At 41.7% G+C, this 21639-nt stretch overlaps 1 protein-coding gene across 1 annotated transcript; it reads left to right on the forward strand.

The window, feature by feature from the left end:
- Window positions 1-2042: 2042 nt before the first annotated feature.
- Window positions 2043-21573, forward strand: LOC111605698 (relaxin receptor 2). Its single transcript, XM_030223585.1, has 17 exons — window positions 2043-2082; window positions 2339-2761; window positions 3080-3194; window positions 3765-3836; window positions 7719-7796; window positions 8065-8136; window positions 11247-11318; window positions 11375-11446; window positions 11553-11696; window positions 11797-11868; window positions 13159-13302; window positions 14048-14164; window positions 19552-19787; window positions 19870-19984; window positions 20067-20366; window positions 21044-21117; window positions 21185-21573. Exons 1-17 carry the CDS (start codon window positions 2043-2045, stop codon window positions 21469-21471), a joined length of 2433 nt encoding a protein of 810 aa, XP_030079445.1. The 3' UTR covers window positions 21472-21573.
- Window positions 21574-21639: the final 66 nt, after the last annotated feature.

Below are 21639 nucleotides of genomic sequence, written 5' to 3' on the forward strand. Positions count from 1 at the left end.
ATATCCCTATGCCTCTGCCTCTGCCTCTGAATATGCCTATGCCTATGCCTCTGCCTCTGCCTCTGCCTCTGCCTCCTGCCTCTGCCTCTGCTCTCTCTGCCTCTGCCTCTGCCTCTGCCTCTGCCTCTGCCTCTGCTCTGCCTCTGCCTCTGCCTCTGCCTCTGACTCTGCCTCTGCCTCTGCCTCTGCCTCTGCCTCTGCCTCTGCCTCTGCATCTGCCTCTGCCTCTGCCTCTGCCTCTGCCTCTGCCTCTTCCTCTGCCTCTGCCTCTTGCCTCTGCCTCTGCCTCTGCCTCATTTCTCTGCCTCTGCCTCTGCACTCTGCCTCTGCCCCTGCCTCTGCCTCTCCCTGTGCCTCTGCCTATGCCTCTGCCACCGCCTCTGCCCTGTGCCGCTGCCTCTGCACTCTGAGTATGATCCTATTCATGAATATGAATATTACAACAACATTTGAATGTGACTCTGAATAATGAATATACATATGTCTATACTCCACCATGAAGAACATTAATCAGTCGCTATGCTCATTGACAACGTATTTACATGTGTCTTTTTTTGGGTTGAGATGCTCATTTGGATTCGAACAGCTGTCAGCGCAGCTATCAAAAAGTCACCCACATTGATGGCTTATCGATGATGCGGAAAGTGTCTCCCAGTGTCATTCCCACTGTTACACCTACAGCTAGTGCCGCTCCGGCTGCCCCGCCGCCCGCTGCTCGGTGGAGCATTTCACGGTCCATTGAGCCATGGCCCAAATGTACTGTGCATAATTTTTATTAAAAACAATTTTATTGCATATTTTACATATTGGCATTTTCGCATGTTCGCATATTCACAATTTGCGATACGCATCCAGCGTTCGGCGATTGGCCCCAATACAATTTTCCATTTTCCAATTCCCATCTCCCATTCTCCCGCTGGCAAAATTGCATCGTAAAAAATACTCTGCATTAAATGCAATCGTTAAAAATGATAAATGTTCAATAGTTAAGTGCTGCGGAACTGGAACTGGAACTGGAACTGGCACTGGAATCGGTACTGGAACCAATTGACCGAGTAAATTTGATTGTTACAAAATGCAATTCCATTTTCATTTCGATTTACATTTCCATTTCCATTTTCAGTAATTAATATAAAGAGCAACAGATACAGATGGACTCGTTGGCTTTACAGCTACAGTAGTCACTCGACATACATCAAATGTAACAACAGCGATTTGTATACATTTATAAAGCAGTTCTTTTCATAAGCCTATTCAAGATTCCATACAATATCTTAGTTAGCCTGATTTTGTTCTATATCAACTATAAAAAATTTTGCTGAAATAAAGTTTATCTCAATTAATATCAAATTCGCCGCAGTCATAGCAAATTTGAAGGCTGTAGCTGAGTTCACTGCTGAGTTCACATAGGTTTTCACTCAGATCCATGGAGGTTAGGCATATTTCAGCTTCAGATTTCGGCCTGTCGAGTAAATCAGTTGCCTAACTACATGGCTGCATGTGCTATGTAAAGTTTATGTGACTAACAGATACCCTCTAATATATATCTACCTCAACTATAAATCAAGTTAAATATTTCTGCTGAGCAAATTTGTAGACCGAAATTGTGGGGCATTTGTTCAGTCACTCGTTTTTGACCTAATTCAATATTTGATTTATTTGTAATCAAATCAGAGTCGAAGCTGTTGTTCATCTGAAATCGGAAAACTGCATTTCCCAGTTTAACAAATCAAAAATTAAATTGATAATTTACTCGACGTCTTCGAAATTATTTGGCCTTGACTGCTTGGCAGCGACTTTGCTTGAATTTTGTATATTTTATGAAAATTTAAATATGTTTTCAAATGTTTTCTCTATATACCCTCAAGCTATTTAAAATGAATAAATAGGGTATCTTGATTTTGTGCAGACGTATGCAACAGGCAGCAGGAGATGTGGTCTCTTGCGGAGGAAACGTCAAAGAATGAGAAGCGAACTTCGTCTGTCCGTTCGTCCGTATGTGACATAACTTGAGGACCACAAAAGCCATGTTTAGTCTGAAGATGTCCTTGATGACTCGAACCGTCTTCAGGGTATTTACAGGTCAGGCACTCCTGATACTTTGACTTGTTAGCCCAAATAGTTTAAGCTTTGTAAATATCAAAGGAGCTGAGGAATGATTATAATAATTTACACTAATATTTCCAATTGCAATGCAAGGCTCAATCCATACAATGAATTCCCTCTTATAGATCCCAAAGACGTAACACACAGACAACCTAACCTAAGCATATCTAAGACACTCTGAAAACTTAACCCTCTCTCTCACTCTTTGTCTCTTGCTCTCTCCCTTTTGCAGCACTCCTAAGCCTAGGCCTTGTCTCTGCACTGCTCTCGCTATCGTCAGTGACCTGGGCTAGCATTACAGCCAGTGTGGAGCAGTCAAAGTCGGCCATAAAGGCCAGTGTTGGACAGCGCCAAGCGATGCTCAAGCTCAGCAGCACTGCGATGGAGAGTGAACTAGACGCTAAGCTGATTGCCATAGATACGGGCATACTGCTGCCCGACGACAAGGACAACTGCCCGGCCGGCTACTTCCACTGCAATACAACGGCGCAGTGTGTGCCGCAGCGTGCCAACTGTGATGGCAGAGTCGATTGCGATGATGACTCGGACGAGCAGAATTGTGTGAATAACTTTGAGGCCAAGTACTGGGATCATTTGTTTCGCAAAAACTCGTTCGGACGTCAGGGCATGGATGATAAACCGATTGGCGAGTGCTGTGAGTATTCAATAGATGTCTATACGCTACGCTGGATGTGCGCAGCGACAAGGTCGAAGTAATTAACAGTCGACAGCACTGTGCAAGTGGCGCCAGCCAGCGGACGGTAGTCGTAACATCCCACTCCCTCTCCTCTCCCCTTCTGACGCTGCTTCTATTATAATAATAGAAATCCGCATGTAAATTTTTTGCATTCAGTTTTTCATGCGTTTAATTAAAAGACTCGAATGACAATTATCCTTGATGCGCATATCAAATGTAATGGCCACAGTGAAGACTCATTAAAAGCGATTTCTCATTCTTTCGATGCACTTGCAGCATGGCCGAATGCGAAGAACTTCAGCTGCCCATGTCGCGGCAATGAGATGCTGTGCCGCTTCCAGCAGCTCACGGCGCTGCCCCTCCAGCTGCCCAGCAACAATCTGGAAACACTGTAAGTATGGAGATACTCTAGTTAATGTTGGCATCGTATGGCAACCTAAAGACACAATCAGTTTGGTGAAAAGCAATTCTTCTAGCATGCCTTTGCACATACAGTGTTGGTTAACAGCAAAAACAACAAAAGATTAACAAACTAAAAGTTAATGAATATTATTTTCATGCTTCATTTTGCTATATCTACTACAGGCTTTCTATATCTTATATCGTATATCCTAACTGATTGCCTAGCAAAGCTTTCCTAGACAGCAATTGCAGCTAGTGAAACTCAGATTCAGATCAGCAATTCCCAAAAGCTTAAAGCTTGACCTTCTCTTTAGATTAGATTAGAGCTAGGTATACAATACTCTAGTGAAATAATTCTTTTTTATATATATTTAGCTATGCTTGTAGAGTAGCATATAAATTGCCAGAGCACTTACTTTTCATGCTGTTTCTCATGCGTCTCACGCTTCTGCTCTTCAGGTTGGCCTACAGTTTGCCCAATTTCTCTCGGTGTATTTAGTATTTACCTTGATTGCTTTTGATGGCATTTGATTCGCGTCTCATTTGTTTTTATTTCCAGCGACCTCACGGGCAACAATTTTGGCCTCATCGACGCGAACTTCTTCAGCGCCCTGCCCGAGGTGGAGAGCCTGTAAGTATTTGTAAAGGATTTTCAGCTCGTTAAGTATCGAAATTCAAGCAACGTCAAGCCAACTGCGAATACAACTCGAAATTTGCAAATGGGTCCTTCCTCCTGGGAAAATATTCTATTAGCGTCGCTCGCTGTACTTAAAGCAGCCAGAGACACCCCATTCAATAGCTGGCAGCTGAGCGGGTATGGGCGGCATGTTGTGGGGGAAGGCTATGTTCTGGCATGGCAGACAGCTCGTATCGTGTTTTGCAGGCACTTGCAGTTTATGTGGAGCTCTGCTAAAGGACACTTCTACGACCACGGCACAAGCCGTAAAATCGTTTTAACATACGACAAAATGTGCCTCGCTTCGTTAGCACTGCAAGAAATAGCCCAAGAAATACCCGAAAATTTAGCCACAAATGAAATTACGGAGAAGCTGTTATCAAATTTATTTACTGGAAGTGGAAATCTAATATGTCCCAGCGCAGAGCTAGAGACAGGGCGGAGCGTGGGAGCGAAGCCAGTAGAATTCCGTCACATAATATAAAACTGTTCGAGTGTAACTGATATAAGTAACTGTTTATTATTTTGAATTTGGAATAGAGGAATTGGAGAGTTCTGAAGCGATGCGAGAGAGGTAGGGGAAGGTTAGAGCTGTGAGCGAGGATCGAATATATATATTGAAAAGGGGAAAGCAAGCGAGAAATTGGAGCTAGAGATAACTAGAGGAAAGTGAGAAAGTAAAAAGAGATAGAGGAAGAATAGAAGAAAATGAGAGACAGAAAGAGAGAGAGAGAGAGATGTGGAGACATCATAGAATGTAATGGCAGACAGAGAGATAGTTTGTGAAACGGAGAGAGAGAGAGTGAAAGAAAGACTTTCTGTCCCAAAGAAAGAAAGAAAAAGAATGTGAGAGACGGAGAGAGAGAGATGTGGAGACATAGTGCGAATCATAGAATGTAATGGCAGACAGAGAGATAGGTTGTGAAACGGAGAGAGAGTGAGAGAGTGAAAGAAAGACTTTCTGTCCCAAAGAAAGAAAGAAAAAGAATGTGAGAGACGGAGAGACAGAGAGAGTGTAAGATAAAGATTGCCAGAGAGATATACAGAGAGACAGAGAAAAAGGAAAGGGGAAAGAAGGCAGTCAGATGGAGGTGATGTATGTAAGTTTCTCGCCTCGCAAAGGTAAATGCCAAAGCGTATTCATTCAATTCCTTGAAGCATCTGCGCCTTTCGCTCAGTGCAGCTGTCGTTGATTCATTTGCTATGGCCTACGATGCCGGACTTTGTAGTTAATGGTTTCGGTCGTCTGTTGCCACGACTATATTGCCTATTGGCCACATTGCTTAAGCCTAAGCACTTGGAAATCCATCACCGGGAGAGCTTATGCCTGGGCACATATGTGAGATGCTTTAGCTAAGATGCCGACTTTATACTCCCTCCTTCCTTTTGAATGACAGCTGCCTGAGCCGCTGTCGTTTTTTTTGAAACTGACAAATTCCTGCAACGCCCTAATTATATCGCCCGGGACTATCAAATTGAAGGAGACAAAGACGCCGCGACACCCAACTCGGTGCCTTCGAGGCGGCTGTCAGAGTACGTGGGCGATGGACATGCGTGAAAATTAAATTGACCGTAGGCTGTCAGAGTGAGCAAAACAATGTCAAAAGTGCGTGGGAGTTAACAGTGAGCGGTGATTGTAAATAAATAATGCCGCCTAGCAGATACCCTGTACAAAGTTGTAGAGCATCTGTGCTCTTAGCTGCTTGGGAACTAAGAAGCAAATGAAACTATATAAAAAGTTTTGCTCTAAGGGCAAATATAAATATATATAAATATAAAAAATATAAACGCGAATTTAAGATACCCTAAATAATAAATATTCTACAGAGTGTCTTAGAGAATACCCCAGGTTAAGGAAAACCCTGAGATAAGCTGCAATTATAACTTGAAGTTATGTGTAGCGAAGATGCGATACGATTCAGATCAAGTGTCCTCAACTTAAGATTATCATTGAGAGTACACCAAGTGATATACACCCTCCAGAGCGTCACAGAGAGTACCCAACACTAATAGAAAAGTTTAGACATCCTAAGAGTATCCATCGCACAATGAACGTGCCAAAAGATAACTAAGCTATTCAGATGAAACTATTTGTGGCTTTGTCTCTTCACTGAACTCACGTAAGCAAAGTTTTTCTCAGTGGTAATTGAATATAACTGAATTTACCAGTTCAGAGAGCTGGGGGGAGGGCTGCTTCCTGTTGCACTCCTCGACTCACGCTTCGACAATTTTGTGGCTAGGCATAATAAGAGATAAACAAAAGTTCCTCGCCTTTCTTAATGCAAACTTTGCTTTTGTCCGTACGCAACTTTCATCGTCCCATTTCCATCGGGGAGACGCAAAACTTGACAATTGAATTTCGAATTTATTAAGTTTTATTCATTGTTTCGATGCCTGTGACGTAACTCTATATGAATATAATAAGACATGCCTTAAGTATATGCCTATATATCTATATATATATATATATATTTATATATATCTCTATCTGTATGCCTACTCTATCTCTATCTCTATCTCTATCTCTATCTCTATCTCTATCTCTATCTCTATCTCTATCTCTATCTCTATCTCTATCTCTATCTCTATCTCTATCTCTATCTCTATCTCTATCTCTATCTCTATCTCTATCTCTATCTCTATCTCTATCTCTATCTCTATCTCTATCTCTATCTCTATCTCTATCTCTATCTCTATCTCTATCTCTATCTCTATCTCTATCTCTATCTCTATCTCTATCTCTATCTCTATCTCTATCTCTATCTCTATCTCTATCTCTATCTCTATCTCTATCTCTATCTCTATCTCTATCTCTATCTCTATCTCTATCTCTATCTCTATCTCTATCTCTATCTCTATCTCTATCTCTATCTCTATCTCTATCTCTATCTCTATCTCTATCTCTATCTCTATCTCTATCTCTATCTCTATCTCTATCTCTATCTCTATCTCTATCTCTATCTCTATCTCTATCTCTATCTCTATCTCTATCTCTATCTCTATCTCTATCTCTATCTCTATCTCTATCTCTATCTCTATCTCTATCTCTATCTCTATCTCTATCTCTATCTCTATCTCTATCTCTATCTCTATCTCTATCTCTATCTCTATCTCTATCTCTATCTCTATCTCTATCTCTATCTCTATCTCTATCTCTATCTCTATCTCTATCTCTATCTCTATCTCTATCTCTATCTCTATCTCTATCTCTATCTCTATCTCTATCTCTATCTCTATCTCTATCTCTATCTCTATCTCTATCTCTATCTCTATCTCTATCTCTATCTCTATCTCTATCTCTATCTCTATCTCTATCTCTATCTCTATCTCTATCTCTATCTCTATCTCTATCTCTATCTCTATCTCTATCTCTATCTCTATCTCTATCTCTATCTCTATCTCTATCTCTATCTCTATCTCTATCTCTATCTCTATCTCTATCTCTATCTCTATCTCTATCTCTATCTCTATCTCTATCTCTATCTCTATCTCTATCTCTATCTCTATCTCTATCTCTATCTCTATCTCTATCTCTATCTCTATCTCTATCTCTATCTCTATCTCTATCTCTATCTCTATCTCTATCTCTATCTCTATCTCTATCTCTATCTCTATCTCTATCTCTATCTCTATCTCTATCTCTATCTCTATCTCTATCTCTATCTCTATCTCTATCTCTATCTCTATCTCTATCTCTATCTCTATCTCTATCTCTATCTCTATCTCTATCTCTATCTCTATCTCTATCTCTATCTCTATCTCTATCTCTATCTCTATCTCTACCTCTATATTGAATTGCATCTTTAACTATATCTTTTCTCCCCTCTCCTTATGCAGGGTTCTCAAGTTTTGCACAATCCGTGAGATAGACTCGCATGCCTTGGACAGACTGGCCGCCATTCCGCTAAAGACACTGTAAGTAGATGTTCGTGATGTGGTTGGGGCTGCTGGTTCCACTTTTGGTTGGGGCATAACTCTTAATTAGGTCTTATTATTAATGTGTTCTTAATTTATTTGCTGCTGTTGCTGCCGCTGCGGCGCTCGCCTTTCAAATTGGCCCTGGACCTGGCCCTGGCGCACTGTTTTTATATTCGATTCTTTCTCTGCCACATCAATATTTTCTCCTGCTTTTTACTCACTGTTCTCCTTCTTGTTTTTCGGTTTTTGTCCTTCTGTTTTCCAGTTATATGGACGATAATGAATTATCGCGTTTGCCCGAACACTTCTTTGCGCCGGGCAATCAATTGCGCATTTTGTAAGTATTATTAACTATTTTATTGCAATGAGTCGCATAATTAACTGTTAAGTGGCGCCGCCTTTAGTCACATTTTATGCTTCATTTACCGCTATGCTTTGGGGGTTGTTGTAAAGGGTGAGAGAGACAGAGGCAGAGAGAGAGAGAGAAATACAGAGCTTAAGTATTTTTTGGACTTGGCTAAAGATAAACTAATTTTATATTGCATATTTAACTCATCTTCAGTTCTTGACCGCCTTAGGGCCTTAGTCAAGGCAAAAGCTTGTCGCATGACACCAAAGTTGAGTTGATTCCAAATTTAGGCTTATTTTCACACTGTTTGTAGCTTGAAATAGGTCCAACAGGCTACACTTTGAGTGACGAGCTCTGCACATTCTAGACATTTTATGACAGCTAGTTATTGTAGTTAACCGATGCATCTAATGCTTGCTTAAGTTTCCCAATCAGCTGCAGCAAGTTTCATGAATGTAGCTGTGCCAACAGCTGAGTTCACATAGGAGACAATTTTCTATATATCAATTGAATTTCTTTTGTAGTACGATAGTTATTATAGCATAAAAATCTTGCTTTACTGCCTTTCATCAACTCCAGTGAGCTTTAGCCTGTGCCTTCTATGAAGGCGCTGGAATATTGCGCATACGCCGCGTGCGCCGCTCTCAATTTCTAAATGTTTAAAGACTTAATTATTTATTATTTATATTGATTACTTGTAAAGAAAAAAACTGCCTTGGCTTGTTTATTATAGCTGATATTTGCCTGTTGGTTAGAAAAATATTTCGATTTTTTTTCAAAATATTTCTGTTAATAAATTTTGCTGCATTAACTGTTTATGTGGCAGTTCGCTTATGAAATTTGCATAAATTGAAATTAAAACAAGCAACAATGTTGCAGTCGGGCGTCTGCGACTGCATAATACTCTTGCTCTAGCTTATGACGAAATGTGCACTTACTCAAATTTCAATATTGCGAAGCTCTAGCTTCATATATATATGTATATATATACGCTGCCAGCAGATATATAGTATTGTATATAGTATGTGATATATCTATATATATATATGAAAAGTTTTTAGAAGCCAATATACCCCTTTCATTACATGTGCAGCAGCCAGTCGAATGCCCAATTACTCTTATTTATAAAAAAAAATAATAGGGGTAGTCCTTTGCATTATATTAGCTAAGCTGGGGCTTTACCCATGAAACATCTATTTGAATTTACAAATTCCTGTTTATGCACATGTTTTTATTATTTTTACATATATTTTTTTTATTAAATTTAATATTTTATTGATAAAATTTTACTTTGAAGTGAGTGGAAAATATTTAAAGTTTTGTTGTTCAGTTTGTGCAGCTTGTTTAAGCTTTGCCCCAGCCCTGCTGCTGCCTTGTAATTTGGTCGCCATCGATGCAGCGATAAACGCTTCTCATAATTACTTCCAAACTTATAGTTTTGTGCGCAACTGTACCTGTGGGATAGGATCAAAAATTCTGAGCGTGCCTAAAATATTTTTTATTTTTTTTTGCTTTGTCAGAGTTGAGGGCGACAAAAGTGCTTATTAACGCAACTGGCCTGAGGTGAAACGACCTACAAAAAAAGTCTGTAATTGCCAATAACTATATAGTAGATAAGGGCACACACACACACACATACACAGCAACAGACCAACACGCCAACACACACGCCCACACATGCAGCGAGGCTATTGCACAGAGGCGCACAGAGGACAGTTATGTGCACTCACAATTGTTGATTGTATCATCATTTCTGTGTATGAGTGTGTGGGTGTGTAGATGAATGCCAGCTGATAATAAGCGTGTGTGTGTGTGTGTGTATGTGTGTGTGCTGCAGCCATTGTTGCGTATACGCAACGCCTGCCAGTTGGGGCCATAAAGTGAGCCATTGTTTGGCCTCGGCTGACGGTTTATTTTCGGGCGGAGGAGCTTAGCAGCTATACAATAAATATATTAGCACACACACACGCACACTCACACGCATACAGAGGCTGCAAAGTTCTGTGGGCGTGGCAGTTCCGGTCTGAGCAGTCGACTACAAAAAAAAACTTAAAAGGGAAGCAGAAGAAGCAGCCAGCTGCAGCCGGCGACAACAGAAAACTAAAGCGGAAAACAAAACAAAAACACATAAACAACTCAGTTACACTTTGCACACCCTACAAATTGATGGGGGGAGACGGGTAGGGGCAGCTTGGCATTGGCTAGTTGGTTTGACTGCAACGGAATCACAGCTGCTGCTGTTGCGGCAAGCCAAGGCTGTAGGGCGCAGCGAACAGAGTTGCATTTAATGGCTTATTAAGTTGCTCTCTAGGTGTCTCTCTGTCCGTCCGTCTGTCTACGTCTCTGTTTCTGTCTATGCGCTAACTTTTTATGGCCTAAAACAGGGTACTACACATGTCACATGAAATGTGTCGCGCCGAGCAATTCACGTTTGCCAGGAGCTTGCTTGACGGAAACTGTTCTCATGCTACCTTTTATCATTGTAGCTAGGCACTAAATACCCCAGCAAATTGCCCATAAAAATAGTGGTATTTTAGTATGTATACGCCCCTTGTGGGCGTGGCAAGTGCAATTAAAATGTGGCATATACTGTCTTGGAAACCATTCAGTAAGTGAGCCAAGTAATCCTTTGACTATGGCATATCAATCCAGGGCCAAGCTGAGAAGATACTATTTCCGATAACAGCAGCTGTGTGGGTTATCGATAACAAACGACAGTTGCATTATTCAATGAGATGTGCCATTTGATCTTGAATTGCCTTAAGTCTGCCTTAGGTGAAGTATCCTCAGCATGGCCCAAATGCGTAGACAATTCGTGGCTTGAGCATGACTGAAATCCTTTGAGATCTTGAGTCTTAAGTGAAGAGCACATAGTCGGGAATAACCGATATAATCGATAAATAAATTGAAACTGGAAACGCACTAATATTTCCAAAGTATTAGAGAACTTAGAGCACATAGAGCTGCTATGCTTGGCTTTGGTTAGCTGCTTTGAATATCAAAAATTGTGTGTATTATAATAGAGTATTTGGCGTTCGGTGCCTTTCGTAGTCTCTGCCTTTGCGCATTAAAAAACAATTTTTGGTGAAATGTTTCAGGATTTTGGCACGCAATCAACTGAGCAGCCTAAGCAGCAATAATTTTCGCTACCTACAGCAATTGGTGGAACTGTAAGTAAAGCCCATTTGCTAATCATATTAAAACTTGAATTACTTTTGCTCCACAGCGATCTGAGGGGCAATTTGATAGCAAACTTTGGCTCGCAGGTTTTTGCACAGCTGCACAGCTTGGAGGTGCTGTAAGTAGCATTGAAACGATGCTAAGATCTGAGCTATATAGATAACACTAATCGTCACCCCCCCTCCGCCCCGTCTCCTTCTACTCCAACTCCCCCACCTGCACAGCTATTTGAACAACAATCGTCTGCAGCAGCTACATTTGGGCATGTTTCCTAGCAACTTGCTCCATTTGCAGACTTTGTCCTTGGCGCACAATCAAATTGCGAGCATTGAGCCGAACACGTTCACATTTCCACAGCTTCGACACTTGTAAGTATTCCTCACAGGGGTTACCTAGTGGGGGAATGGGGCATGGGGCGTGTCCCCTTCGCAGCGCTAACATTTTACGCATTTTTGTGGCTTTTTGCAGATTTTTAGCTGGAAATCAATTGTCTTACATACGCGAAGGAACCTTTTGCAATCTCAGCTATCTGCAAGGACTGTAAGTCACAAAGGAAACAAACAAGGCAAAGGAACCGAAAAGGTTCCCTTTGCAGCTCAGCCAAAATGTCGACGAGGCATATACCCTGTTTGTGTGTTAGCTGTGTGGTATAGTTAAAGCTCTGCTGGTATTGCGACTGCAAAGCTAGTTGAGAGTTTTCTAAATGCCTAGGAAAAGATGACAGACTGGGCATATACCCTGTAAAGGGGCAATTATACATAAACTTTTATTTATTCCTTAACTTCTCTACTCATGAGTTACAAACGGCTGTGCCTCTCTCTCTCTTTGTAGACAATATGACAGACAGAGCTATACCCTGTAATTGAAGAAACTGCTATTTGATGCGGTTCCAATAGCTTTATTTATAAGTAAAAAGCATATACACAGCATAGTTTGCTGCAGCTCTGTCAACAAGTATGATAGACTACTACATACCCTGTAAATTGGCATGGTTCAATTCGATTTTAAACAGGCTTGCCTTTACATAAGCTAAGAATATATGTTTCTGATAAGCATCGCTTAGGCTAAGCCTACGCAAATAATAGACTAGCCATATACCCTGTAATTGGAAAAGCTAGTTCGCTTCGAGATGATGCGAAGTTTCCCTATCAGCTAAAACAATGTTCTACAAGCTCTAATTGGATTCTCATATGATAGCATAGGCATATAGCCTATTTGCTGACAGACCCGGCATATACCCTGTAATTGTCTAAAGATTATTCAAATATATATAGTCCAGCATGGCCTTGCTTCACATCTTCTACAGGGTATTGGCGCGCAAAATATGTTGTCGGGCCCCGGGAGAAGGCGAAGCTGCTGATAGCCACATAAAAATGTGTCGCGGCTTATCTTGCCCATTGAGCTTTTCCAATTTGCTTAGGCTTAACCACAAAAAAGAATTGGGCACAAAGGGCCGTGGAATGAGAGAGAGGGGCAGGCGAGCTGGGTGGGCAACGAAGGGTTTGCTTTGTGGCTTCATGCCGAGGAATTTCATTTATCAATAACGACTGACAAAAGGCACGCGGCAGACGCATCAACTGGAATGCCAAAGGAAAAGAGAAAATGGGGAAAATATTTGAAAAATAAAATAAGCCAACTTAAGTTAAGCTAAGCTCGAGTCTGGCTTTGGTTCTAATGCATATTGAATAACAAGCAGCAAATGATAAAACTTTAATGACAAAACTTCAAGAAAACTTGCCTTGCACGCCGAAGCCAGGGGCTTCTCTCTATTAGCCACCCACACACAGACAGACACGGACAGAGATTAACCTTTGCATCAATATTCTGCAGGCATTTGAATGAGAATCAAATCGAGAAGTTCGATTTGCACGCCTTCGACTGCCTGGAAAATCTAAACTCTCTGCTGCTAAACGGCAATCGCTTCAAGACCCTCCAGCCGGCTGTGCTGCAAAATCTGACCAATCTGGACTTTATGTAAGTATCAAATCAATACCCAGTAATGGCCCATAAGCAGGCTAATGCTCTGTGCGCAGCATATAAATGGGGTATATGCAGTATATATATATATAGCATATATGTATATCTGTCATTTATTTCCATACAGATAATATACAGTTTTAAAGTCACTTTGACATTAAATTTGATGAGTCGCCATAGTTTATGAGCCGAAACTGAAGATGCTTTTGCAAGCTTAACAAATCTACAGTTTTGAGTGTACTGTGCATGTTACAGTTTCAGAGTCCTTATTTTGAAAAAATGTTCAAGCAGACACAGTTACTAATGAAAATACAAAGTGCTTAACACAGTTTTAGAGTCATTTTACATTTACGGTTTGAGTGTCCGATCACTAAGACTAGAAAACGTCTTATGAAACCTGCTCTAGTTTGGTAAATATCATCAGTTTCTAGTCTTACAGTTTGAATACCATTCAATGCTTACAGTTTGAGAGTCCAAACAGTATTTTGTCAAAAGCATATCTCTCACAGAAGCAATATATTCGACTCATTGCTAAGGAATCCGCAAAGCACGACTTCGCACAGTTTGAGAGCCACTGAGGTAATCAAGAGCACACGCGTCTCGAACGCTAGCTGAACTGTGTGCAGAGCATGGCACAGTCGACTTAAGCACAATATTCCTGCTTCTGTTGGCAATTGCCAAATCTCTTTTCTCTCCTGCTCTCCCTCTCTCGCCGTCTCACTTTATCTCTGTCTTTTTTCAGCTACTTCTCGTGGTTTCATTTGTGTCGCGCCGCGTTGCATGTGCGCGTTTGCGATCCCCGCGGCGATGGCATCAGCAGCACCTTCCATCTGCTCGATAATCAGTTGCTGCGCGGCAGGTAAGTGTCCTATGCCACCTCTCTCAGCCTCCAGCCCCTGGTCCTGCTCCAGCTCCTGCTCCTTGCTCGCTTCGGCTAATCCTTTGCTGCAACTGACGACATTCGCCTTCCAGTTTATGTTTATGTTTACTGTTTACCATTTGGACTCTGTTTATGCTTTTGCATATTCTTTTCGCAGTCCCCTCATATTACAGCTACTAAATATACCCTGTAACCAGCTTAATTGAGTGGAAGAGACGCATAGACAGAGGAACAGTCTGAAACATTTGGCTCAAGCGACTTGGCTTTTCGATGTAATAGATTCTTTGAGCTGGCTTGACTGAATTATCTTAGCTCATTATACCCTATTTCGGCCGTTTGCAATGGGTATAGGCTATACTAGTTATATCTAATACATATGCAGAGTACTTTGTAAAGCAGCTGCAAGTGCAAACTGTTGAACAAGCGTAAACAAGCGTTTTACAACACTTAACTGGATTGATATGAAAAAAATTGGGGGGAGAAGAGAGGGCGGGAGAGGCAGACCTAAAAGTGGGAGAGGTCACAGATGGAATAGAAATGGGAGAGAGAGAAAAGAGCGAGAGCGATGAGAGACAGAAGAGATAAAAGATATAAGATATAAGATATAAGATATAAGATATAAGATATAAGATATAAGATATAAGATATAAGAGATAAGAGATAAGAGATAGATAAGAAAGAGATCATCAGATCAGATCAGACAAATATATTATAAATAGAGAGAGAGAGGCAAGAGTTGATACCAATAGAAAACTGGAAGAAAAAAACCAAAAAGTGGAAGAGGTGAGAGATGGAAGAGAAATGGAAGACAGAGAAATGAGCGAGAGCGATGAGAGACAGAAGAGATAAAAGATATAAGATATAAGAGAAGAGATAAGAGATAAGAGAGAGATCATCAGATCAGATCAGACAAATATATTATAAATAGAGAGAGAGAGGCAAGAGTTGATACCAATAGAAAACTGGAAGAAAAAAACCAAAAAGTGGAAGAGGTGAGAGATGGAAGAGAAATGGAAGACAGAGAAATGAGCGAGAGCGATGAGAGACAGAAGAGATAAAAGATATAAGATATAAGAGATAAGAGATAAGAGAGAGATCATCAGATCAGACCAGACAAATATATTATAAAGAGAGAGAGAGACGCAAGAGTTGATACTAATAGAAAACTGGACGAAAAGACCTAAAAGTGGAAGAGGTGAGAGATGGAAGAGAAATGGAAGACAGAGAAATGAGCGAGAGCGATGAGAGACAGAAGAGATAAGAGATAAGAGATAAGAGAGAGATCATCAGATCAGATCAGACAAATATATTATAAAGAGAGAGGCAAGAGTTGATACCAATAAAAAACTGGACGAAAAGACCTAAAAGTGAAAGAGGTGAGAGATGGAAGAGAAATGGTAGAGCGAGAGCAATGAGAGACAGAAGAGATAAAAGAAGATATAAGAGATAAGAGATAAGAGATATCATCAGATCAGACCAGACAAACATATTACAAATAGAGAGAGACGCAAGAGTTGATACCAATAGAAAACTGGACGAAAAGATTTATTTTTAATATATATTGTTTCGCCTCAATTTTTGTATTTGAATTTTAGATTGCGTGGCTGTGGTATTTTTTAGATCTTTTACATGGCTGCTCGCATGACAGCTCGTATAGCCTCTGTTAGTACAGTCAGTTGTATAGGGCGCGACGCAGGCGCTCGCGCAGCACCAGCAAACGCATTTGATGCTGATGATCGGTGCTGCCTAGCGGAGCGGCGGAGGGCGGCTCCGCCATTAGGCCATTCCGGCCGGCACATGGCACGCCTCCGCCTCGATTGCGCACTACCAGATCCAGATCGACGATGGGGCTAGTCTCCTGACCTTGGCGCTGGTACTCAAAATGCATGCTGACTTCTCGTATGTTTGCAAATTTTGGACTATTTCTCACGACGTGTTTATTTTTTTTTTGTTTTTTTTTTTTTTTTCTGAGTTATGTTACTAAGCTGCGACAATTTATAAATAAGAATGCGAACTGAGCTTCGCTCCACAATTGACTAACATTCCTGACAACCTAACCCAGGCACACAGTTTGAGCATGTGACGCATGTCTCTCAGTCGAGTCGATCGAACCAGGTTCGTCTAACACTCCGTGTGTATGTTCGCTTGTCCGACTGATGTCCGTCTGTAACTCTGTCCTGTCTGTCCATCTGTCTGTTTGTCTGTCCTTCTGTCTGTCTGTCCTTCTGCCCTGTCATCTGCTCTACCATCTGAGCGTCTATCAATCTGTCTGTTCCTCTGTCTGTCGATCTGTTCGGTCATCTGTTCGTCCGTCCTTCCGTCCGTCCTTCTGTGCATCTTCCGTTTGTCCTTCTGTCAGTCCGTCTGTTCGTCCATCTGCTCTGCCGCCTGTCTTTCCCCTTTAAGGAGGCTTTTAAAGCTTTTTCAGGTTCTCAAATATATTGCAGATATTTTCTGAGCCCCTTTGATGACTAGTGGAAACTTTTTAGGCTCGTCGTGAGTTTAAATTGGTTTTGCAAAATGTTTATTCTAGAGACTTGAGAATTGCACTATCCTTGCTCAACGGAGCTGTCAGATGCGGAATACAAACGACAATTTCATAGCTGATCCCTGATGAGATGCTGTTGATCTTCTCTATGGATTGACTCCTAGGCAAATCTGACTATGTCTAAGCCACATCTACTTGAACGAGCATTATGCAGCCGTTTCTACCCGACTGCAGAGTGCTAACTTTGTTTTTCTTACATTTAGGAGAGGGTGCAAACGTCTTTTCCATTTGGCATTTTTCATTTTCATCTGGGAAAAGCAACCGACAGCAGGCAGCAGTCGGCAGTCGGCAGTCAGCACTTGTCATCGGCTGCTAACTGGGCTGAGTGATTATCCGGCTGCTGTCTGTTTGTTGAGGGTGTGAGAGATGATGCTAAGTGCCCCGCCCCTTTGTTTGTGCCAAGTGAAAATGAAAATTACGTTTTTCCTTGAGGTCTCCCCACATCTAGCCATCTATCTATCTATCCATACACGTTTGCTTGTTTGTTTGTTTTGCTTGCATTTACACGCTCTGCGTGCTGTCGGAGTTTTCCGAGTGCTACCCACTCTAAACCCTTTTCCACCCTTTCAAGCCCTCAGCAGCCAGCCCAGCGTATGCTTAATGTAAGTTTCAGCATGTGTTTGAGCATACTCATTCGAATCTACTCATTCAACTGCTGCTCGGCTCTGCCGTTCGTCTAAGCTGCAGGGCAAATATTAACAGCTAGTCGCACCCTTCATCTGCCCCTCTGAGTGTGGAGTGTGGCTGAGTCCCTCTGGATGCCTGCACGGCGCGCAGCCTGGCTGGCATGTGCCAGTTACATTATCATATTATTTTTAGTTGACGCTTTCATAAAAATTAAATACTTTTTCACAGTTCTTTGTTCGCTCCGCGCTCCACCTGCTGCCTCAGTGCTTAAAGCGTTATTTGAGCACATGTGAAAACCTTTTCGGCAACTTGTAGCAGCAAATGCCACACGTCTCCGGTTGCCAACTGTTGCCACACAGCCACCCGCACAAAATATATATAGGCCTTAAAAGTATTCTATAACAGTTTCAAAACTCAACTATAGTTTATTAACTAGCACTTTTAGCCTCTTGTCAAAGTTGGCTAAGTTTAGCTGTCTTCATTTAAAGCTTGAAGAAGGCTTTAAAATTTACACAAACCCTGATTTGGGTTGGTTAGGGCATAGTTGACTAGCAGTTAGCATCAAATGTGTGCCTTGCGCTTCCGAAATGAGTTTCTTATCGGGAGTAGTCGACTGGCATATACCCTGAGCACCAGTCCTTGCCATTTTGAATGAGTCTGGGGCAAGGTAAGCAAACTGATGACTGGATTGTTGGCATGCCTCTGCTCATCCCTTTGTCCCTGGAAATTGTCTATACAATTTGTTTATTTGATAGCTGTAATCTAGTTAAAGAAACTCGACTCAAGGCTAAACTAATTACTTGCAAATGGCATTCACATAAGACAGAGGCTTGTTTCCGTGATGCCTGTTAACGCTAAAGCTGGCAGCGACAACTTTAAGCAAGTGTCATTCGATCATAATTCCATGCAAACTCTGCCTGCCTGTGGGCTTTAGCTTTAAGCCAACAAGTTGATATGATTTCTGGCTTCCGTGCGTAACTAGAAGGAAATGTTTGTCGAGCAAATGAATGGAAACGGGCATAAATTACAGTGATTTTATGATAACTGTGTCCCGACCCCGTCCCACCTCCAATGGGCAATCAAATCAAAAGTAAAGGCAAAGCATTCGCAATTGTCACAAACAGTCGTGGGCTGCCTGTGCCAAGCGAATCCTAATTTCAGCACCAACTATGACTGCAATAATGAGCACCTATTCGACCACACCCGCACCCGCACACACACACACACACACATCCATGGCACACAGCTAATTGGCCAATAGCATTCAGCAGAAGTCGCCTTTGTGTGGCTTTTGCCACTTAAATTTCCTTTAATTGCCCAAAAGCTATGCCAATTGATATTCCATTCGCATACGCAGTAGGACAACTTACCCCCCCCCCTCTCTCTCTCTCTCTCTCTCTCTCTCTCTTACTCATTAAGTTCTCTTTCTATTTATATTCAATTACTCACAATCCATAATTCCTGGAATATATAAAATAATTGAACTACCTCTAACAACGACTTGCTCAAGCAATCCATAAAGCTAATTAAATTTAAATTTAACATTAGCTTTTAACGTTCAGTCAATCAATCAGTCAGTCAGCCAGTTACTCAATCAAGAACAACTCTTTCAACTATACCTAGACATTGTTTTAGAGCTAGCTCTCTTTTTACATTGCCTTAAGATAGGTCAATCAATCAATCAATCACCTCTGCAGTTATTTTCAATAGTTTCTCCACCCACAACCTACTGTTCTTCAAATAGTCGCTCAATCAGTCAATCAACTCTAAAAACTCTTTCAGGTATTAATAGTTTCCTTTGACAGGCTGAGCACTGCTCATCAATCAATTCATCAGCTAATCAGAGGCAACTTTTGTTTAACAATTCCACTTCTTTGTGCGTTATTCGTCAATCAAGCAATCAGTCAGTCATTAGCTTTAACAGGCAGACAAATGTATTCAGTTAGTCACCAGTCAATCAATCATAAGCTTTTGTATTTATACATAATTTTATATCGTCAATCAGTCATTCAGTCATTCAATCAATCACTCACTAAAACCCTCCTTGATCTCTATAGATTCGTTGTTTCAGCTATGCATAGCGCTTTCAAGCTCTGTGCTATTCATGCACAAATTGTTCAATCAATCGATTGACTGATTGATTGCTCAGTTCTATTAATTCACTGCTCTATTCTGCCTCCACTTTCCACAGCGTTTGGATCATGGCTTCGATTGCTGTGGTGGGCAATCTACTCGTTTTGGCCGGACGCTATTTCTACAAGTCGCGCAGCAATGTGGAGCATTCGCTCTACTTGCGCCACCTGGCGGCCAGTGACTTCCTAATGGGCATCTACCTGACGCTTATTGCATGCGCCGACATCAGCTTCCGGGGGCAGTACATACGACACGAGGAGTCCTGGCGGCACAGCGAGCTCTGCGCCTTTGCGGGTGGGTGTGCCCCGAGAGCAGCCCGGTCTAGCTGCACTCTGATATGTATTCTACAACTAACTGTATTTTGCACTATTTGCAGGCTTTCTGAGCACCTTCAGCTGTCAGTCGTCGACGCTGCTGCTCACGCTCGTCACCTGGGATCGTCTGATGTCGGTCACAAGACCTCTAAAGCCACGCGACACGGAAAAAGTTAGGTAACTTCACGTTGACATTTGGCAACACTATTGAGTAGTGTTGTAAAGCAATCTGGCACTCAAACGAGCATCAATTTTGCAGAATTGTGTTGCGTCTGCTTCTAGTGTGGGGCATCAGCTTTGGCCTGGCAGCAGCTCCGCTCCTGACCAACGACTACTTCGGCGAGCACTTCTATGGCAACAATGGCGTCTGCCTCTCGCTGCACATACACGATCCGTACGCCAAGGGCTGGGAGTACTCGGCGCTGCTGTTCATCTGCATTAACACCATCTCCCTGATCTTCATACTCTATTCCTATGTGCGCATGCTGCAGGCGATCCGCGACTCTGGCGGTGGCATGAGAAGCACCCACAGTGGACGAGAGAGCGTGGTGGCCACGCGGTGAGTGGAGAGACGAGACTTTAGCCATAGCTTATATAACTTTTATAGTCGCTACAGTCTACAGTCATTTATATGATATAAAGAGCTCTGCTCTGGGCATTTCTTTTATATACATTACTCAGAGAGAAAAGGCGTCTGAAGCGTAGCTATAGCAGCTGTGGCTATAGCTAGGCTCTAAACAGTCTATAAAATCTCGTAAAGATATCATATACAATTTGATATATAGTATGATATATATCATCTTAATAGACTTCTCTATGTTGTCACTATATAGTTCAAACATATTTAATATATAATCTTTATAGTATATAAAAAGTGCCCTATAGTCTAGAAGGACAGTATAAATATAGTCCACAAAAGATACGGCTTTATGACCCCATATAGATATATCTCTATACTTGATTGTTTCTGTAGTCTGTGTATAGCTTATAGGCATGTATACAGGATCTCTATAAACCATGCACCGAATATAGGTCTCCAAAAATGCGGAGCCTAGAAAGTCTCTTTCTTTCTAGTTCTTATACATTTGTTGGCAAATTTATAGAATCTGCAACATGAAATAGATATTTCAATCTTAACTTTGAGTATTTAGTTCTAAGAGTCTATGCACAAGTATCTTCTATCTCTGTTCAATTCGAGCAGTAGAGTGTTTTATAATTCTTAATCTTCTTTTACAGCTTTGCCATTATTGTGACCACCGACTGCGCCTGCTGGCTGCCCATAATCGTGGTTAAGGTGGCAGCGCTCTCAGGTAAGCACAGCATCCAGCTCTCTCTCTCTCTTTCTCACTTGCTCTAGCTCGTGCTTTACTCTTCTAGGCTGTGTTATATCGCCCGATTTGTATGCCTGGCTGGCTGTGCTGGTCCTGCCAGTGAACTCGGCGTTGAATCCAGTGCTCTATACTCTAACGACAGCCGCATTTAAGCAGCAGCTGCGTCGCTACTGTCACACGCTGCCCACCTGCTCCCTGGGCAACAATGAGACGCGATCCCAGACGCAGACGGCCTACGAATCGGGCTTGAGCGTCAGCTTGGCTCATATGGGCGGCAGCTTGGGTGGATCGGGACGTAAGCGCATGTCGCACAGACACATGAGTTATCTGTAGGGCGTAAACCTCGGTTCTCTATAAATGTGATCTAAATAGTTACAGAAAGAAAGAAACGTTAAATTACTATAAATTATTACAATTGTATTGTAAATACATATATATTTGGAATTTTGGGCACAGTTCGCAACTGCAAAATGAAAATAAACATTTGTTTCTCTCTCCATC

Source organism: Drosophila hydei, unplaced genomic scaffold (genome assembly GCF_003285905.1).
Source record: "Drosophila hydei strain 15085-1641.00,03,60 unplaced genomic scaffold, DhydRS2 tig00000237-arrow-arrow-pilon, whole genome shotgun sequence".
Classification (NCBI taxonomy): Eukaryota; Metazoa; Arthropoda; class Insecta; order Diptera; family Drosophilidae; genus Drosophila; species Drosophila hydei.

What these genes read in the sequence shown, in the direction of transcription:
- LOC111605698 (XM_030223585.1), top strand. Translation starts at nt 2,043, where the DNA reads ATGTCCTTGATGACTCGAACCGTCTTCAGGGTATTTACAG. An exon ending in GGCAATCAATTGCGCATTTT is followed by an intron (nt 8,137 to 11,246) that starts GTAAGTATTATT and finishes GAAATGTTTCAG; the next exon opens with GATTTTGGCACGCAATCAAC. An exon ending in CGAGCTCTGCGCCTTTGCGG is followed by an intron (nt 19,788 to 19,869) that starts GTGGGTGTGCCC and finishes CACTATTTGCAG; the next exon opens with GCTTTCTGAGCACCTTCAGC.